General features: G+C 38.6%; 1 protein-coding gene across 1 annotated transcript; it reads right to left on the reverse strand.

Moving 5' to 3' along the window:
* Positions 1-1875: 1875 nt before the first annotated feature.
* klf3 (Kruppel-like factor 3 (basic)) lies at positions 1876-16528 on the reverse strand. Its single transcript, XM_038272839.1, has 6 exons — positions 16284-16528; positions 7810-7870; positions 6876-7359; positions 5200-5335; positions 2867-3033; positions 1876-2384 (listed from the first exon to the last, which is right to left on the reverse strand). The coding sequence occupies exons 2-6, from the start codon at positions 7849-7851 to the stop codon at positions 2203-2205; spliced, it is 1011 nt and encodes a 336-aa protein (XP_038128767.1). The 5' UTR covers positions 7852-7870; positions 16284-16528; the 3' UTR covers positions 1876-2202.
* Between the last annotated feature and the right edge of the window lie 1345 nt (positions 16529-17873).

Genomic DNA, 17873 nt, shown 5'->3' on the forward strand with positions numbered 1-17873 from the left:
AACCTGCAAAAGATTTCAATTTATTCAAACCAAACCTATATATTGATAGATGAGGGTTTGGCTTTGGGAATGAAATATATGATACTATTTCTATATACAAATATATTTTTATATGTAAAGTGCACATTGGAGATGTACAAAGACGCTTGGAAACTATTTGTTCTCCAGGAGGTGTATTAAAAATGTGCTCTAAAATATGGTAGAAGTAAAATCTGCAACTGTGTGACCTATGATTAAAACCATGGAGGAAAAACAAAATTCTACTTTCCAAATATATCTTCTCCATTGTAGGCTTAGGAGAAACAGAAATGTTTCTGAAATGCCAACATTAACGAGCCAATTTCCCTGTTTTGCACTTTGCATTTTTTTGTAAGAAAGTACCTTGCAAAAGTACCCTTATCCCTTGAACATTTACACATCTTGTTAAATTACAGCCATACATTTTAATCTGTGTTATTTGGGATTTTATGTAACAGAGCAACTCAAAAGTAGTGCATGGTTGTAAAGAAGAAAGACCTGCGTGGAGCACGTGGTGGAAAACTAATTCTTCAATCACCTTGAACATGGGCATCAATAGGGTGAAACATGGTAGTGGCAGGATCATGCTGTGGCTTTGCTTTTCTTCAGCATTGATAAGTTAGGTAGTCTGGTTGGAGATAAGGACAGTGGCGACAGTGGCGTTGGATGTAGTTTGCCCTGAAATCGAAGGATTGACGGTTCAAGCCCCAACTCCGACTTTCAGTGTCGTTGTGTCACTTCACCTGCATTGTCTACTGATGGTGGTCAGAGGGCCCGGTGGCGCCAGTGTACGGCAGGCCCGCTTCTGTCAGTGAGCCCCAGGGCAGCAGTGGCTACAGTGTAGCTTGCCTGTGTGAGTGTGGATGGGTGAATGAATGTAGTGTAAAGCGCTTTGGTCAAGTCGCCTAACTTGAATAAAGGCGCTATATAAGTACATGCCATTTACCATTTACCATAAGGAGGGATCGGACTAATTACTGAACAACACTGGAATAAAACCAGGCTCACCCTCACCACAAAATCTCGTTTGCTCTATCACAGAAACTCCCATTAAGTTAGTGGCTGTAACACAAAAATGGAGAAACATTCAAGAGCCAGTAATACTTTTAAAGGCACCATAAAAAGTGTCATACAATAAAAAAAAAGGCTACCACGGTGTCATATATATATATAAAAAAAAAACAGAAACAGAGTTTATACATACATAAAACATGTTATAATATAAAAAGAATAATAGTTATTCTACCCTTTAACCATTTGATGGGTGACTTTTCCTCACTCACACAATAATGCCCCTGTGCAGCCATGTTCACATTTCTGAATGAAAACATTAATAAACACTTCACTCTAAAAACAAAATGAATGAGACCTGCCGTCCCACTTTTACTTTTACACACTTTTACAGCTCAGACTTTTACCAAGCTGCTTTTATTAAGTGCACCTTTTCTTGCTGTGTGTGTTTGTGTGTGTCCAATGGAAAGCAAGTATTTAGCTACCTGTCCTCACTTCAAAATGAAAGGCCCACTTAACACCAAATATGTTACGTGTTTGCTCCGTGAAAAAGAGACGGAGCAGGGCATTGGTTATGCCGTTTCACCACGGAGCCAGTGGGATTTTACTGTATGGAATAGAAGAACACACAGATGACAGCGTCTGTGTGAATAAGGAGTTAAGCTTGTAGAGGCAGATGTGGTGTGTGGTGTAACGTGCAGGCTCATTAAGAAGGATTAAGCATTAGCATTATGTCACAGCTAGCTGCGCTCAAGAAGAAGCAAAACGACAAAGAAAAAACAGCTTAAGTATGTATGACACAATGCATAGTGGGTGTGATGTGATACATTCTGGATAGTTTTCACATTTTATTGTCCTAGCTAGCAAATAATGTGTATAAAAGTATGTATCAAGCCCAAAAAGTAACTACAGAGATCCTATGTTTTATTAAAGAATTTGAGCATGCCAAGACTTGGTTGATGATGCAGGTTGTCTCTGCAGACACATGAGGGTGCTGCTCTCAAGCCAGCTGAGATTCTGCAGCCACTCAGGGCCCTCCACAGCTGATCAGAGGTCTGACACAGCCACCATAAATGTCTAAATGAGCTGAACACAGAGTAGCAAGGCATTCCCGGCTCTTTTGAATGAGGTGAAAGTGTTCTAAACAGGCGCCCTGAGGAGACGTAGAGACTTTCACACTAGAAGGTGGCGCTTTTTGTGTAGCGCCAGGTGGTCTGAGCGGGAGAAGCTGCGTTCGCAGTCAGGACACTGGAAAGGTTTGACTCCTGTGTGCTTGCGGAAGTGTCTCGTTAGCTCGTCTGAACGGGCAAACTTCCATGTGCAGCCTTCCCACACACACTTGTAGGGTTTCTCTCCTGCGCAAAACAGAAGAAGAAAAAAAGCGGTTAAAGAAATGTCACATTTTATCAATAGAAAATATATATAGTGTGATCATATCTGGACCATCAAAAAATTAAAATAGTACATACATATCACCTGTCCTTTTGTTCTAAAGGTTATGCAGTAGGCATGGGGATCATTGGTAAGAGAAAAACACACATTCTTAACTGTTTTCTAGGAACATTTCTGCATTTTTCCCTTTTTTTTTTTTTATAAATGATGTGATAACATAATATAATTCATATAGGGCAGTCAGTGAGAGTGTTATTTCTATCATCCGTTTCACACACAATCATAGCGTCACATGTATTAAGCACACAAAATTAAACATTCAATTTGTTATTAACTGCATGAGCAATTAGCATTCCTAATTTGGGATCTTAATAGATGTATCCCTTAATGTAGAACAGGTTTAAAAAAAAACAAAAAAAGCCTCTTTGCGTGTGAGGCCTCTTACCAGTATGCGTTCTGCGGTGCGCTTTGAGGTGGGAACTCTTGGTGTACACTTTGTTGCAGCCAGAGAAATCACAGCGATGAATTCTGCGTTTTTTTAGCGTGTCAGGTGATTCTGCAGGTAAAGGATGCGTAGACCCTGTGCGAACTATCACTGATGGATTGTTGCACCTAAGAAAGAAAAATACAAATATCTCAAATGGTATTCCCTCTTTATGTGAAATGCTCAGCAGAGGGCGCCAGATTCCTGTTTGGAATTTTTGAAATCTACAGGAGCTGATTTTTTGTCTGATGCTAAATACTGAGAAATACATTTTTCTAATCTAACTTGCAGTTGTTTTGCCATTTCATTTCCATTATCTGCCATATTTGTGTATCTACATTTCAACAGTTTACTGACTAGAAAGTCATCTAAGCAGGATAAAAAAAAAGATCAGCCCTGCTGCTGTGAGTTAACAAATCTTAAAAGGGACACCAAAGCCTTAAAAAAATGCAAAGGACACGATCCAAAAAAAAAAGAAGCAATGTGTGCCAAAACAAATCGTGACACATCTTTTTAACCACAGCCTAAAGAACTGGGAGTGTGTTTGTATAAGTGGCAGTTGGGAGCAGGTGTCGAGTGTTGAAATGTGAATTAATTTCTATATAAAAGAATGTGGAGAATTCCCCTGAAAACACAGAGCCCAAAAGAAACCGGTCATTATTAGAAACCTAATCACCTCTGAAATATTTCCTGATGGATTATAGTTTATTGTATAGAGAAAATGTGTATGTAGGAAGTTATAGAGGTATTGACAGATAAAGCCACACCCACATATGCCTTCTTAAGGGTCCATTCATGTCTAAGTTGGCACAGTTACAACAACAAGCCTGTAAAAGCAGCCACCCAGACAAGAACTGGAACGGATGAGTTACGTTCTACTAACACACAAGCAAAAAAAAAAAAAAAAAAAAAAAACAACGGCAAAAAAAAAAAAAAGGCACAGGTGAGAACCAACTGCCAGTTAGCTGTTTTGAATATCACCTTTGTAAGTAAACCTGCAATTTGTTCCTTTGAGGGAAAAAAATGGCCTTTAGTTAGCGAAAGATGAAACACTTCCGAAAAAGCCCAGAGGAAATGTGGAAGAGTACGAGCGAGAAGAAGAGCTGTTGAAGACATTTACGAGAAAAGGAATTGACAAACATAAAGACTCTCCGCTGTCATTGGCAGCTTTGCTAAAGATATATACAAAGGACTTATGAGTGCAATGGAGACAGTTCTCACGGGTGGAGTATACAGAGGGAGGGTTTCTTGATCATTTCTTTTTGCGCAATGTCAGAAAATCCAGAGTCCTGGAACCACACTGCACCATTGTCTACGGCTTAGCCTAGAGGATTTCTATAGCATGTAGCTCGGGGGGATTGAGATAACCATAGAGGAAGATTGGTCATGCATCCAGGAAGCCAATTCTGCATCGATCAGATTGTGATTTTTGACTACTTAAGTCAGGTGAAAAAATCCAAAGCTCTTGAATTTATGCTGGTCATAGTCATTAAAAAAGTAAAAAAAAACACTGGACTTTGTTTCCAAGTCTGAAGACATTTCACTTCCCATCCAGGAAGTTTTTTCAATTCAAATGTCAGAAATAGTATTGAGTTGCTTCATACAGCAGCCCCACAAAGCCTTGTGTTTGCTTAGACAACATAGAAATTTAAAATGGATGAACCGGTCCACCCCTTTGGAATGGGGGTCTTTTGGTTTCTTTTGTTAGCCTTCAATACCCCATACCTGTCTATGTCTCTGAAAGGGGACTCTCAAAATTATCTTTATATATCCCTAAAGTAAAAAGTCCCAGTGTGGTTGAAAAAAATCTGTTTATATTTTTGATAGCAGAACAGAAAAGCCTTTTTTTTTCTGGCACAGCTGCCAAACAGCTGGTTGGTTTTCAGATTTTGGAGACATTCTCACAATTCCATAAAAATGGTTTACTCTTTTCAGCTATTTTTATCACAAGTTAGATTGTTGTTAACATAGTAATGATTGCTTTAACTGTCAATATGGAGATGTTTAGCTTAGCTTTTATTTTCTTATTGCCTTTTTCTATCATGCCATATGCTATTTAGAAAGGTACCAAACTGGTATAGCCTTAAGTATCTGTGTTAAGGACCTCAGTTGACTCTAGCTGTGGGATAGCATCTTGCTTTGGACAAATTCTAACATGGATCATGTTGAAACAGTCTCTGACCAATATTGCCATATAAAGTTAAAGGGGAAGAAAACACTGCAGCTTGTGCAACCTTTGTAGTGTCTCTCATTATCTTTGCATTTAGCTTGCCTTTGTCAGTGCTTCTACTCACTCGTAATCGTGGGGTATCCTGATGACAGGAGATTTAATCTCATGGCTGCTCAGAGCGTCCTGAGAAAGTTCAGACTGAGACTCCGTTTTTATTGACTTGTGCAGCTCATGGACCTCCCCATGCTTCGCAGAGTGAACTGGGTAAAGAGAAAAGAAACATAGTTTCGTTAGTTTTCTTTCCATTTACATATTTCTAAGATTTTATTTGCAGAAATAATGTTGGGTATCTCCACACATTCCTCTGAAACCACCACAAAGTTCAAGTTATACAGACTGGGACACTCCAACCAGCCGGTAGGCCTACTGCTAATGTCTATTTGGGAATGCCCCTGCAAGCTCTTTGAGCCTTTTATGTGTATTTAGGTCTCTAAAGTTGGCAATCTGCACTGCCAAATAATGGCCATTGGGAGAAGTGGGTGATTCCAGGTGACCTCCAGCTGGCAACAGGCCACACACCAGAGGAAGAAAATATTTTTTTGAAACAGTTTTCTAAAAGCAGAGAGTAAAAAAAAATGCTTCCTCATTTTCAGGAAGACTTACATAAACATAAAAGAAGGAAACAGTTTAAGACAATGAAAAACATTTAACAGAAAACAAAAATGATTTCAACACCTTTTTCTCGTTATCGTTAAATTTTCCTGATAGTGTCAAAGCAGGTCATGTTTGAAATGCAACATTCCAGCATCTGCCACCTAAGTTACTCAGAATTAGTTTGGATTGTCAAGATAGACATCAGAAAGGTGCAAATATGTTTTAGGTCAATAAAGATAAACAACAAAAGAGGAGCATCTGCAACAAGTAGAGGATGTCAGAAATCGTCTTCAGTAGAAGAGAATATCTTAATCTTTGATTTTTGATTTCTCTTGAACAAAAGCCTGTTAAATAAAAGACTGCCATGTAAGAGGGATCTAAAGTGCCATGCAAAGGCTTTTTCATACCTCACTGAATTTTTCACAAGTCTTAGATATTGAGATAAAGACAACATTGAACTTTTCCACCCACATGCTGAACAAGGAATACCTGGAAAGAAAGTGGTTCACAATTCAGGTCCTGAAGTGTTACTGCCCTGCAAGTGTTAGATTCTCTGTTGTAGCTCAACAGATTTAAATGATTGCATGAACTCCTCAGCAGCCATTAAATGCTGAAAAGGACTATTATTCATTTCTTCATATAAGTCAGGTCTGTGACCTCTAAAACACGCAGGGCAAGGGAACCTGAACAGGATACTCATGTGTCTAAATGGTCCAGTCCATCAACTTTAGGTTAAATCAGAATTGGAGGCATGGTTTTAAAACTGCTAATTGTAAACCACCATGCAATCTGGATAAGTTTCATCCATTTCGCATTGATAATTTTCCATTTGCAAAGCCAATAGAGGCATAAACAGAACTTGTTTGGAAAGATAATAGCAGCAAAAGGCAGAGCTACACATTTCTGGCTCAAGAATACTAAAAATACAAATGCATATTCCTTGTAAAAGCTATCAAGTACCACACTTGGCTATGCTTTCACTTCCCAATAATTGCTTATGTTGTGTTGGTCAAATCCCTATTAAATACACCAAAGTTTGAGGCTGTAAGGTGACAAATTGTGTAATTGTCTAAGGTGTAGAAATGCTTCTGTAATGCTTTGTATCAAGTTGAGCAGAATATAGATGAAGGTACAAGCAGGTCTCACCATACTTATGTTCTCTGCTGGTAGGATGGCTTTCATCACTGGGGAGAGGTGGGCTCACAATTATCGGCGGATGAAGGTGAATAGGTGACGGGTACATGAGAGGCAGGGGCAGAACAAGCGGTGACACCATAACCCTTGGACTTTGTATGACCATAGATGGGTAAGACATTGTGTGAGTCGGTGGGGGGAGGGGTTGAGTGGGCGAAGAGTGAAGGTGGGAGTGCGGGGAGCAGGGAGAGGCACGGCTCACTGAGCTGTAGGTTGAGGATGGAGAGCTGGGAGGGGAGGCTGGGGAGGATGCTGGCGATGTGGAAGAAGCTGAAGAGGTGGAAGAGGAGCGTTTGCTGACGGACAGGTCCACTGGCTCCTGCTGTGTTGAGTTGCACTGGGTGAAGGTGTGCATGGGCATTCTGTAGAAGGCACTAGGATGGGGAAAGATCACTCCGTATGGCTCTGCGGTTGTCACTGAGGAAGGGTAGAAGGACTGTGAGGAGGAGAAGAGAGGATGCAGGAGGAGGAAGTGGTAAAGGGAAACAAAAGAACAGAGAGGTAAACATTTCCTTTCTGCCTTGAATAACATGGAAAACATATTTCTGCGAACAAACAACCGAAGCCAGCTGAAAAAATTGAGACGCAGCACTCTGCTCAGCAGCAGATAACTGTTATAAGTACAGTGTTTGTATGCACGTTCATTAGCCTAGCAGTATGTGTAGACATTGTATGCAAAAATCTGCTGTAAGCAGCTTGTTTGTCCAGGAAGACCAGGAATGTTGGTCTAGACATGTAGCAGGAGTGTGTGGAGCCTTTTTTACTTGTGTGTGTTGGAGCAAATGCGTTGGTGGTAGAGGTGAATGGGGCATCAGCATGTTTGGGCAAGATGGAAGAAGTAAAAAAGCATCTAAAAATTTTGTTTGCGCAAACACACCATCCTTACCGTCTCCATGTCTGTCTTTGGAGGGTAATCATACATCAGCATGTCTGCAAAGGCCAGTCTCCTACAAAATTAAATATATTTGCATTAGTACACATCATCTTCCTCAAATATTCAGTCATCTTCTTTTACACTCAAAAGAAACACAGCTTAATTCTTTAAAACAAATCTCTGATCCATAACAGTCCTATTCTAAAGTTTATGCATTTATGTTTTTAACTCTGAATATATGTATAGACTCTTTACTGAGAACACTTTTTTGTTTAAAATACAAAACAAATACAAGTGAGAAACTCAGACTCTGAATCCCCTAATTGATAAATTTCTAAAGTTTATTGTTCATTAAAATTGTTGTCTCAGAATGGATTAGAGAAATCAGTTTGGAACCAGATTGATACACTTTGCATCTAGACTGGCACTGATCTGTGACCTTCTGTTCGAAACCTTATAGGTGTGGTAGTTTTCTGATCCCCGAATACAACAAGTGCGACTAAGTCACACTCACAACAATGCTTATTGTTGTTGAAACTGTTAATAAGCAAAAAAAATTGCCTATTTTCAATATCAGTGAGGCGTTAAGTATGAAAGGACAAGAAGCTAAAAAAGGTATTTTCTATGACACAACAAGACATGTCAGCATCAGGCTGCAAGACAATTAGAGAAAGTAAGACTTTCCACAGACAGGCAGAAAGAAGTATTTGTTAAAGGAGCTCTGTTTCATATATCTAAGTTTGTATCTTTCATGTCAAATGCTGAATATAGACATGGAATACATTTGGAGAGCTTTGGACAGCTTACTAATATAAGCTGTTTAAGTTAATTTAGATTTAGACTTAGAAATTGGAATAGGCTAAAATTGCTCGCATTTGATCAAAGCTTTACTAAAACCATTGGTTGGAAATAACTGCACACCCTGAGGCTGCTTTGTTGCTTTTATATTTGCAATTCTCTCGTGCCAAGTGGTACATACATGCACACATAACCACCAAATGTTTTGAAACAAAGTTCTGTATATTGGGATGTGCTATTTAAAATGTCAAAAGATATTAGAACATTGAAAAACCTCTAAAACTACAGACAACTTTTTACAGGTTTGATGTGCCTGGAAAAACGTCGCCGTGCAAAAAGGTTAAAACCTCTGACACTTGATCACACTTTAACACTCCCCAACTACTGAGAATGGACAGGTATTTGGAGAAAAGAGTGTACGTTTCCAGTGCGGTTCCAGTTACCTTGGCTTTAAATGGCCAGATGGAGCTGAGCTGGCTCTTTGTGCCTAAATGAGTGTGATTGTGTGCAAGTGTGTGTTTGTTCACTGGAGCATTAAAGCAACACGAACTGTCAAAGAATGTACCCTGAGGGACTCTGTGTGTGTTTCTGTGTATGACCTGATTAAAGTCCACAGTCTGGAGACAGGTTGGCCTTTAATTATTAACAAATGGCTAAGAACACCAGTCATCACGGCCAGACAGACACACACAGGAAGGCATACAGGCACTCACACAGAGGTTGGGGATGGAGAGCAGACGAATGAGAGACGGAGGCTAACTAGCTGGGTCAGGAAGGGTGTGAACATGACGAAAGAAACCTCGCCCTTTGCCTGTCTTCAGGGAAACAAAGAGCTTGGCAGTCAGGTGTGTGCATGTGTGAGGGCTTTGCGAGTGTGCTTCCAAACCAGGTTTAAATTGTATTGTAGTTCAACCAGAGGTCAAGTAATTGTCCTATTGTGGTTGTGAATTGCACATTGCGCTGACAATGCAGACAAGTATGAAGTGCAAACAGAGGACGACAACAGGATATGGACAAAGGAAGGATTAAACCATGACTTTTACAGCAACAACCAGAAAGTTTAAGTGTTTTAAAGCTGTGGTATGTGTGACCTAAATAGAAAACTGGGCTGATCCTTAAAACGAGGTGTTAAACATCCATAAATCCCTGATTTACACAAGAAGTAAATCTCAGCAGAGAATTGTTTAGAACACATTTTCTTCAATTAATGAGCAATGAAACAAATAAAGGCTATAGTTTAGGTTTGGTTTGTTTATTCAAGTGTGTATTTATACTTTAGTGCATATTTCAGGTGTTTGAACAGTAGAAATACTATAGGCTTCTATATTCAATTAAAAATACACATTGTAAATGTGGTGGTTATTGAACTTTTCTATACCCTTTTTTAAAATAAATGTACTTAATTTTTAATTTATATTGACTTCATTAAATGCTAATTGGTGTTCTCAAACACTTGAATCGAGCTTCTTGTTTTTATTAAACTCAGTTCTCCAAATCAAAATTACTTTTAAACCTTTAGTGTTTCTATCCAATTTTAAATATATTAACCTCTCAAACTAATTTTTGTTTCTAAAGTATGTAAACAATTTTTTGTTATGATTGCTGTGGATTAAACTTTCTTTTATCCAAAGATATTTCATTTATTGATTAATATTAGAATGATTAAGCTGCTCTTCTTCCAATATCAAACAAACCATAAAATAGGTGGATTTGTTTAACTTCTTAACAATGCTAACCACAATGAACTACTATAAACTTTAATAAGTAAATACAACAGCATTTTATATAACTATTTAAAATTGTTAATTCATATTTTTTGTAATTCACCTGGACAAACAGAAATGAGAGTTTCTGAATGCAGACCTGTTCAGAAGCTCCACCTAGAGATAGGGCATCACATTTCTTGTTAAATTTTAAAAAATATGGTCAGAGTACATGTGCATTCAAGAACAAGTTGCCCTACATTTTGCACTTGGTGTAAAAATTTCAACATCACCTAACTACAAGGATATACCAGGTAAAATTGCATGGTAAAAACATACACAGACAACAGTCACAAATGTATCTATATAAGGTAGAGCGCATACAGAAAATGGCAATTATCTCTAAACACCTGAACAAGAACAGCCCTGAAGACATTTAAACCTCCAATATTCACCTCTGAAATGTCTCAGAAATATGCTTGCGTGCTGAAGAACAAACGCCTTTTGCCTAAATACAGGTTAAATTCTTCGAAAGGCTGCATGCACTTGCGGGAACATACCATTCTCCTTAGGGTTAACTTGTCAAGCACCACAAAGTTCTTCAGTGCAGAAAGTTTACATAAATCTGAGAACAATATGAAGCAATTTTGAAAAAGTTGCTCAATGTGTGGACAGTTTGGAAAGAACATGAGATAAAGTGATCTGTTAGGCAGACCGAAATGAGTGCTACAATCTCCTACTTCTGCAGGACAGATTCAAGGCTTAAATCAAATATAATCTACAGCTAAATGAACTAATTTAGGAGTCATAAACATGGTAAATAAAAAGTCTAACTCATGTTGTAAAGGAATCCCCCCCCATTTGTGCAAAAGTGGGTGTGTGTTTGAGTATGTCTGCAAATATTGTCTTTCTAGGTCAGTACAGCTACTGTGTACTCAACCCCAACCCACTCAGCAAACACTTCCTGGATCTCCTCTCCACACTTGGACTCCATGTTTTCTCCTATAACTCCTCTTCATTCGCCCCCAAGCAATTACTTGCAATCACTCATATCACTACCATATTTAACCCTCCACCCTGATTCTCCTTGCTCGTCTTTTTTCTCTCCCTCTCTACGAATGATATAAAACAAACATGACTGAAGGGGAAAATATTGTGGCTTGGAGGCCTTGGCCACCAACTCAACCACACACACACATTTCTACATGATCACGGCAGCACACAGGACTTTCTGCTAGCTCAACAAAATACACACACTAAATCACTAAAGGGCTAAATTATTACAGACACGCACACATGCTCTAATGGCAGCAGGCTGGAGATGATGAGATCACCAGAGAGACCAGAAACCTCCAGACAACAGCTTTGTCCAAGAACACGCTGCAGCACACACACACGGTGAAAGCCATGATCTCCCTGCCCCTCACTCTGGCTTTTCCTTTACTGTAAAGCCTCTTTTTTCCCCTATTTCCTTCAGTCTCACCTCATGTCAGTGCTCTCCCCTGTTTTATCTCACCATTGTCACTTTGACACCAGATTGCCAAACTCATACTCTGCAGCTTATGGCAATATTGCCTAATCTTCTTCAGAACAGGAACTTCATGTACAAAATAAAGACTGACTCGAACTTTGTTAATGAAGGCAAAATTAGTCCCAAATCAGGGTCTAAACTGCCTGACTCATACAGGTGGTGAGCTAATATTCCTACGGTTGACTCTTTAAGAGCTATTAAGTGCACACTTCCCATCAATTGGCCTTTGTTGCTTCATAATTGCTCCCACTTGTAAATCTCTCAACACTAAGTGTAGCTCTATTAGGCATCAAACCAGCAGGTGAACCTGCTGGTTTGATGCCTAATAGAGCTACAAACCAGCAGGTTCTCAGCGTGGTAAACGTGCAGAAATTTCCACAAAGATAACCTTGGGACAAATTTGACTAGTCTATTAACAACAACAACAACAAAAAACTTTAACATCCATTAAGTCCAGCCTTTCTCTCAGCCACCTCTAGCTGTTCAGGAATGGCCAGTTAAATCAGCAATAGCCAGCAGATATCTACAATTTTAGATACTGTATCAGGAGGACATCCTGGAACCTCAAAGGTGACAGACATCTTCCATTCCCAGCAATCAGAAATGCTTCTAGTTCAAGCATGTCTTTTACTCTAGTTGCCATAAGTCTAGGGCTGCAACTAAAGATTATTTTGCAAATCGGTCAATCTGTCGATTATTTTTTTTGATTATTCCATTAATAATTGGGTAGACAAAGGTTCCTTAAAGATTTTTTTACTAAATTAAACCAGATGAAACTAAAATGTTTACACTTGAGGAATTCTGGATAGAGTATACTGACAGATGAATTTTTTTTCTTAAATGCAAAATGTTTATATGTTTTGCTATTTATAGATATAATTACTGCTCTAAGTTGTTTCTGTGTTAGCTCAAGGCATGTATTACAATCTCAATACTCTATTTAACGAATAATCTATGACTAAAATAGTTGATGATTATTTCAATAATCGATTAATCATGATTATTTTGATTAATTGTTTCAGCCCTACATAAGTCAATAGAAAAACTGTTGCCACTTGCCTGTTTAAGTTATAGCATTCATCATATCTTCCTCAATATCTTGCGTATTTCACCCAATGATTTAAATGTTTGGTAAAAACAGGCTACATTACACCGTTAATAAAACTAATGGTTTGTACACTTTTAGTTTTCACTCTATGCCAGTCTATAAATGGGTGACTATGGCATATATTTACAACCAGCTAATTCTTTTGTTTTTTTATCAGCATGTTTAAGTAAATTAATAATAATAATGAATAATGACACTTTATTGATCTTCCATTGGAGAAATGTAATTCTTCATTTAACTCCTGTTGAGGAGCAGTGTGGGGATCAAAGTTTACTGCTCTAACCACTAGGCCATCACTCCCCCACAGTGCTGATTTGCTCTATGCTTCATATAGCTAAAGAAAATCCTGCTCAAACAAACATATTTTCCAGATTTTTATTCAAACATTAAACTGTAGAGACTGTTTGGTGGAAATGTCTTACTGGTTTTAACTGCAACCTTTGAAAATATGGATAACTGTCAAGCAATGCTTAAAGAAACACTGACACACGTCATTGTTTCTTTAAGGATGACGCTTAAATTGAACCTTATATTTTTCCAATGCAAGAAGTCTCTTTCCAAAGCCACTCTAAGGTTTAAGAGCCATTTTGAGCCAGTTCACTATCAGTTTAAAGCAGTAGGTAGAGGAGAAGCATTGCTGATTAAACAGGTTTGGGAACCAAAACTGTCTAAAACTAAAGTATACCCAGATACCAGTAACTAGGCCATGCCAAACCATCATTCTGCATAATATCAGTCAGTCATCTCGCTACTGGTTCCTTTAGTTCCCAAATAACATTAGCTCTGCTGACTCCTCTTACTTTGAGGCCTCTCTTCTTGGCATCCCATTCCCTCTATTGGTCTGCCTAGCCCCTACCTCCCCAAAAACCCACAGACACACTCATGAACACACATGTGCAGATCCTCTCTGCTCCTCTCCAGCAGACTTTGAGGCTACAGGCCTCCAGACCTCGGGGGGGGGGGGGGGGGGGGGGGGGAGCCAGAGGGGGGCCTTCAGCAGGGGAGAGGAAACAGGATCCATCGTCTTGCACACTGACACACAAAAACGCGAATGTGCACGCATTTAAAGACACAACCGGAGCTGTCAAGCACAGTCAAAGGCAAACACGCGTACGCACACCTCAAGTCAGCTTGTCAGAAAGTGCCACTTTTGAGGCTTTCCAGACAACTAAGGACAGAGGGGAAGGGGAGAAGAGGAACGGGGAGAGAAGCGGAAGCCCTCAGAGTTCAGGCCGACTGTTATTATTTCCACACTCCGTGATGGGTCGGGGGGTGTGAAGGAGAACAGGAGGAGGAGGAGGAAGAGGAGAGCAAAGCCAAATGGGGGGTGCTGCTGCAGGGGGCCTGTGGTTTCCTGTCTGACTCCCACCCCTCCACCACATTCTGCACCTCCCTGCTCCAAGAACGAGAGGGGAACAGGGGGGGAACAGAGCAAAAAACAAAAAAAAAAACAGCCGCTGTAACCCAACTATGTCAAAATGGAAGTGGAAACAACAAGGTTGAGACAGAAAATGGGAAGAAAATGAGGTGGGTTTCAACCAAAGTATGACAAAACTTCAGAGAACCTCAGACATGGGGAGGGGGGGCAGGCGATGAGATAGTCGCATTGGCTCAATCCAGCGGTTGAAACGCACTAAGAGATGTGTCGGTGTGTGTGTGTGTGTGCGTGCTGCAGCATGACATAAACTTGTGTGTGCTGGCAGGCATTGGGTTGTGTAACTACTTACAGCTTTTTAAGTTTATGGCTGTCTGAGTAGCACAGTGTCTTTTTCCCGTAAGTTCCCAGAGAGAACCACCAACCGTCCAGCATCCAGGAGTTTAATGTTTAGCCCTAATGTTCCCTACGACATGGCCTTTGAGCAGCTGCGTGTGTGTGTTAGTGTGTGTACACAAAGTCTTGTGCATTTTGTTCCACCAGATAACATCAGCGTGTTGATTCAGGAAAGGAGGCGTTGGGATGGGTGGAGTATTTAGGGCGTGTGGGTGTGTGTGTGTAGTCTCCTTCTTTAATGTCTAAATTAGAAATCAATAAAAACAGACAGAAGAGTCCTCTCTTATGGTACCTAAGATAGATGAAAAAAAGAGCAAGAAAGGGAGAAAGAAGCTGAGTGGAGAGATGTTGCCCTTGCTACACCCGTCTACCCCCAACATCCTCCTCTCCTCCCTTCTTTCTCTTTCCCTTCTTTCTTTCTCCAGGCTCTAAACAGGATAAGGGCTTCATATGCCAAGTGGAATGTGTGACGCAAGCCCAGGCCTTGAAACAAAGCACAGGAAACAGGGAGAGACAGAGAAACGCGCGCACACACACACACACACACCTACAGATTACACACACACAGGGGAGCAGATGCACATTGTAAAAGACCTAATTTAACTAAAGGACAGAGAGGAAAGTTCAGGTGTGACAGTGTTATACACAGTTTTTTATCACTCATTCAATGCGTCAAACCACACTTAATTAGTGATAATTAGCAGACAGTTTAATCAAAACAACTCATATTATTCACAGCTAAATTAAATGACACAGTGACATAAAAAAATAGATGTTACTTAAAAATTTCACACTCATCTTTCTTTTCTCTTGAATTATTATTAGCTGTTCTTAGATAAAATAACATATCAGTCCTAGGGGGCATCAGTTATGAGATTTCATTATTTTCAGCAATTTAGGGAAAAAATACTGTCAGAAGAGATATTATTTGAATAGATTATTTTTAATACCATTTAATAAACTTATTTAACTTTAACATCAGTAAAAAAATTTTTTTATAAAACATGTTCCTAATTTGTTTGAAACAAATTCCCTTTCACTTTATATTTCTGTTAGAGCCTAATTTAATCCATTTAATAAAAAGCATTAGGATCCCAAATATGGTCAAAGGGTAACTACAACCACAGCTACGTTTTTTATTATTATGTATTAATGATATGACCATTTAATTAGACAATTGTAAATACACAGGCCTTTTTTTTGTATTATGTTTTTTTTATTATTATAGGAAATATACCTGATTATAAACTTTTAAGACACTTTATCACATTTAAGACTGATTTAAAACACGTTGTCTGAAATAGGAACAAAAAATCTTTTTAGGTAATATATATATATTTTTCTTTAGTTTTTTTTTTTTTTTTTAATATTACAGGCAATAAAAATCACATCTAACCCTTAGGCTTGAAGATTAGAAAATATATATTTTTTTCCCAGCTTGAATATTTCTACTGCCAAACAAAACAAATACAATGACAGATAATTATGTAATATTTCCCAAATGTTTTTTTTTTTTTTTACTCATAGGAAACAGTTGCAGAGTCTCTACAGGATTATCATCATCATCAGACTTACGTCTCCGCTCAGTTTCAGGGTCAGTCCTTGTTGGGGACAGACGCTCGTTTTGCTGCTGCCTTGCTGAACGGCGGAAAAAAAAAAACCGACCGGCGGAATTTAACCAGGCAACCTCCGGAGAAAGAGTGGCGCGCGCGGCGCTGCGAACGGATCGATGGCTCCACTGGACCGAACCGGGTTCCTAAAGTCCTCTCTCCAAGTGTAGCGTTAATAAGTGAGCCGCCACGGGTTTGCTGCCGTCATAGATCCTGTTTGTTCGCCTTAAGGGGTCGGACCTTTAGGGCGGGACCTGGGCGGGGTGGCCCGGTTCACTGCGTGCGTCTTTCACGCACTACAAGGCTTTTCTAGCGATAGATGAGCACCAAAGATTGGTACACACTGTAATGAGCGCTGTTACAGAATTAAAAGAAACAAAATTGCTTTTGAAGATGCATGGAGATTTATAAAATGTGTTTTTAGACGTCACAATATCACCACATTAACTACTTAATTATGTTTAATTGCTGGCCACTTTCATATCATATTTATTCATTATAATTGAATGAATTCATGCGAATTTCTGTGAGTTCAATGTCACACTCCGTTAGTGATATTGCATTTATTTAAACTTTGTAATATTTTATTGTATTTATCTTCATTTATTTCACATAAATCTGTCTAGGGAAATAAAAATCAACATCAATTAAACTTGTGTAGAATGATATTTCCCTACTTAAAGAAAAGGACCCTTCATCTTATATTAACGTTTTTAAATTTGAATCAATCTAAATTGAGTTAATGATATATGCTAAATGTTAGAATACTGAAATGTGCATGCACTAGGGTTACTACCTCTTTAAATATACCTGTATGTATCTTATAGGTTACTTGAGATGGAGCCATGATGGTGTATTTAAGATAATTGCTTATTTGCATAAAATCAACAATTAAAATATATCCACCAATTTATCAGGAAGAGCAATTGGGACCTCCAACATGTCAGCCACTGATTTTTACCTTTCCAAGAGAGATGAGTAGAGTGCCCCAACATTTTTATTAAGTAAGAGTAGCACTACTTGATGATATTTTTAAAAGGTAGCCTTTAAAGAAATAACTCAAGTAAGAGCAAAACAGTATTTGGTAAAAATAATTTTTGAGTACTGAGTAACTGATCTATGTACTATCATAATAACTAGGTTTAATGTTTTACAAAGTGATGTAAAATTTATAATAATATGCAAAATCTGGTCTTTGAAAGAATAAGATTGAAATAAGTATTTTTACAAAAAAGTACAGTAATTATACAAGAAAAGTTTGGTGTGATGAACATATTTTTCTGAATTATAAAACAATATAAATAGTTACAGTATGTAGAATATGTCTAAATAGGTTTGATCACTGCTGCAATTGATAGAATGGAAATGTACATTTACTGTCTGAAAAGCTGTATTGCAACAAAATTTCATTTTGTTTACAATCTGTTTATTCAATATGACAATAAAAGTGTTTTAAGTCTAAGCAGTGTATTTTCCTCCAAATGAAATGGCAGGATCAGCAGAAAGAAAATAACTTTCAATCAACAAGGTTTATGTACAAAAAATAAGTAAGTCT

Source organism: Cyprinodon tularosa, unplaced genomic scaffold (genome assembly GCF_016077235.1).
Source record: "Cyprinodon tularosa strain WSP-4 unplaced genomic scaffold, ASM1607723v1 ctg841, whole genome shotgun sequence".
Taxonomy (NCBI): domain Eukaryota; kingdom Metazoa; phylum Chordata; class Actinopteri; order Cyprinodontiformes; family Cyprinodontidae; genus Cyprinodon; species Cyprinodon tularosa.

Bases quoted from the DNA above. Each gene is read 5' to 3' on its own strand.
- klf3 (XM_038272839.1), bottom strand. From the start codon at position 7,851: ATGCTGATGTATGATTACCCTCCAAAGACAGACATGGAGACG. The intron at 7,360-7,809 runs GTAAGGATGGTG...TCCTCCTCACAG, and splicing joins CAAAGACAGACATGGAGACG to TCCTTCTACCCTTCCTCAGT. The intron at 5,336-6,875 runs GTGAGACCTGCT...CTCTTTACCCAG, and splicing joins CAGCAGAGAACATAAGTATG to TTCACTCTGCGAAGCATGGG.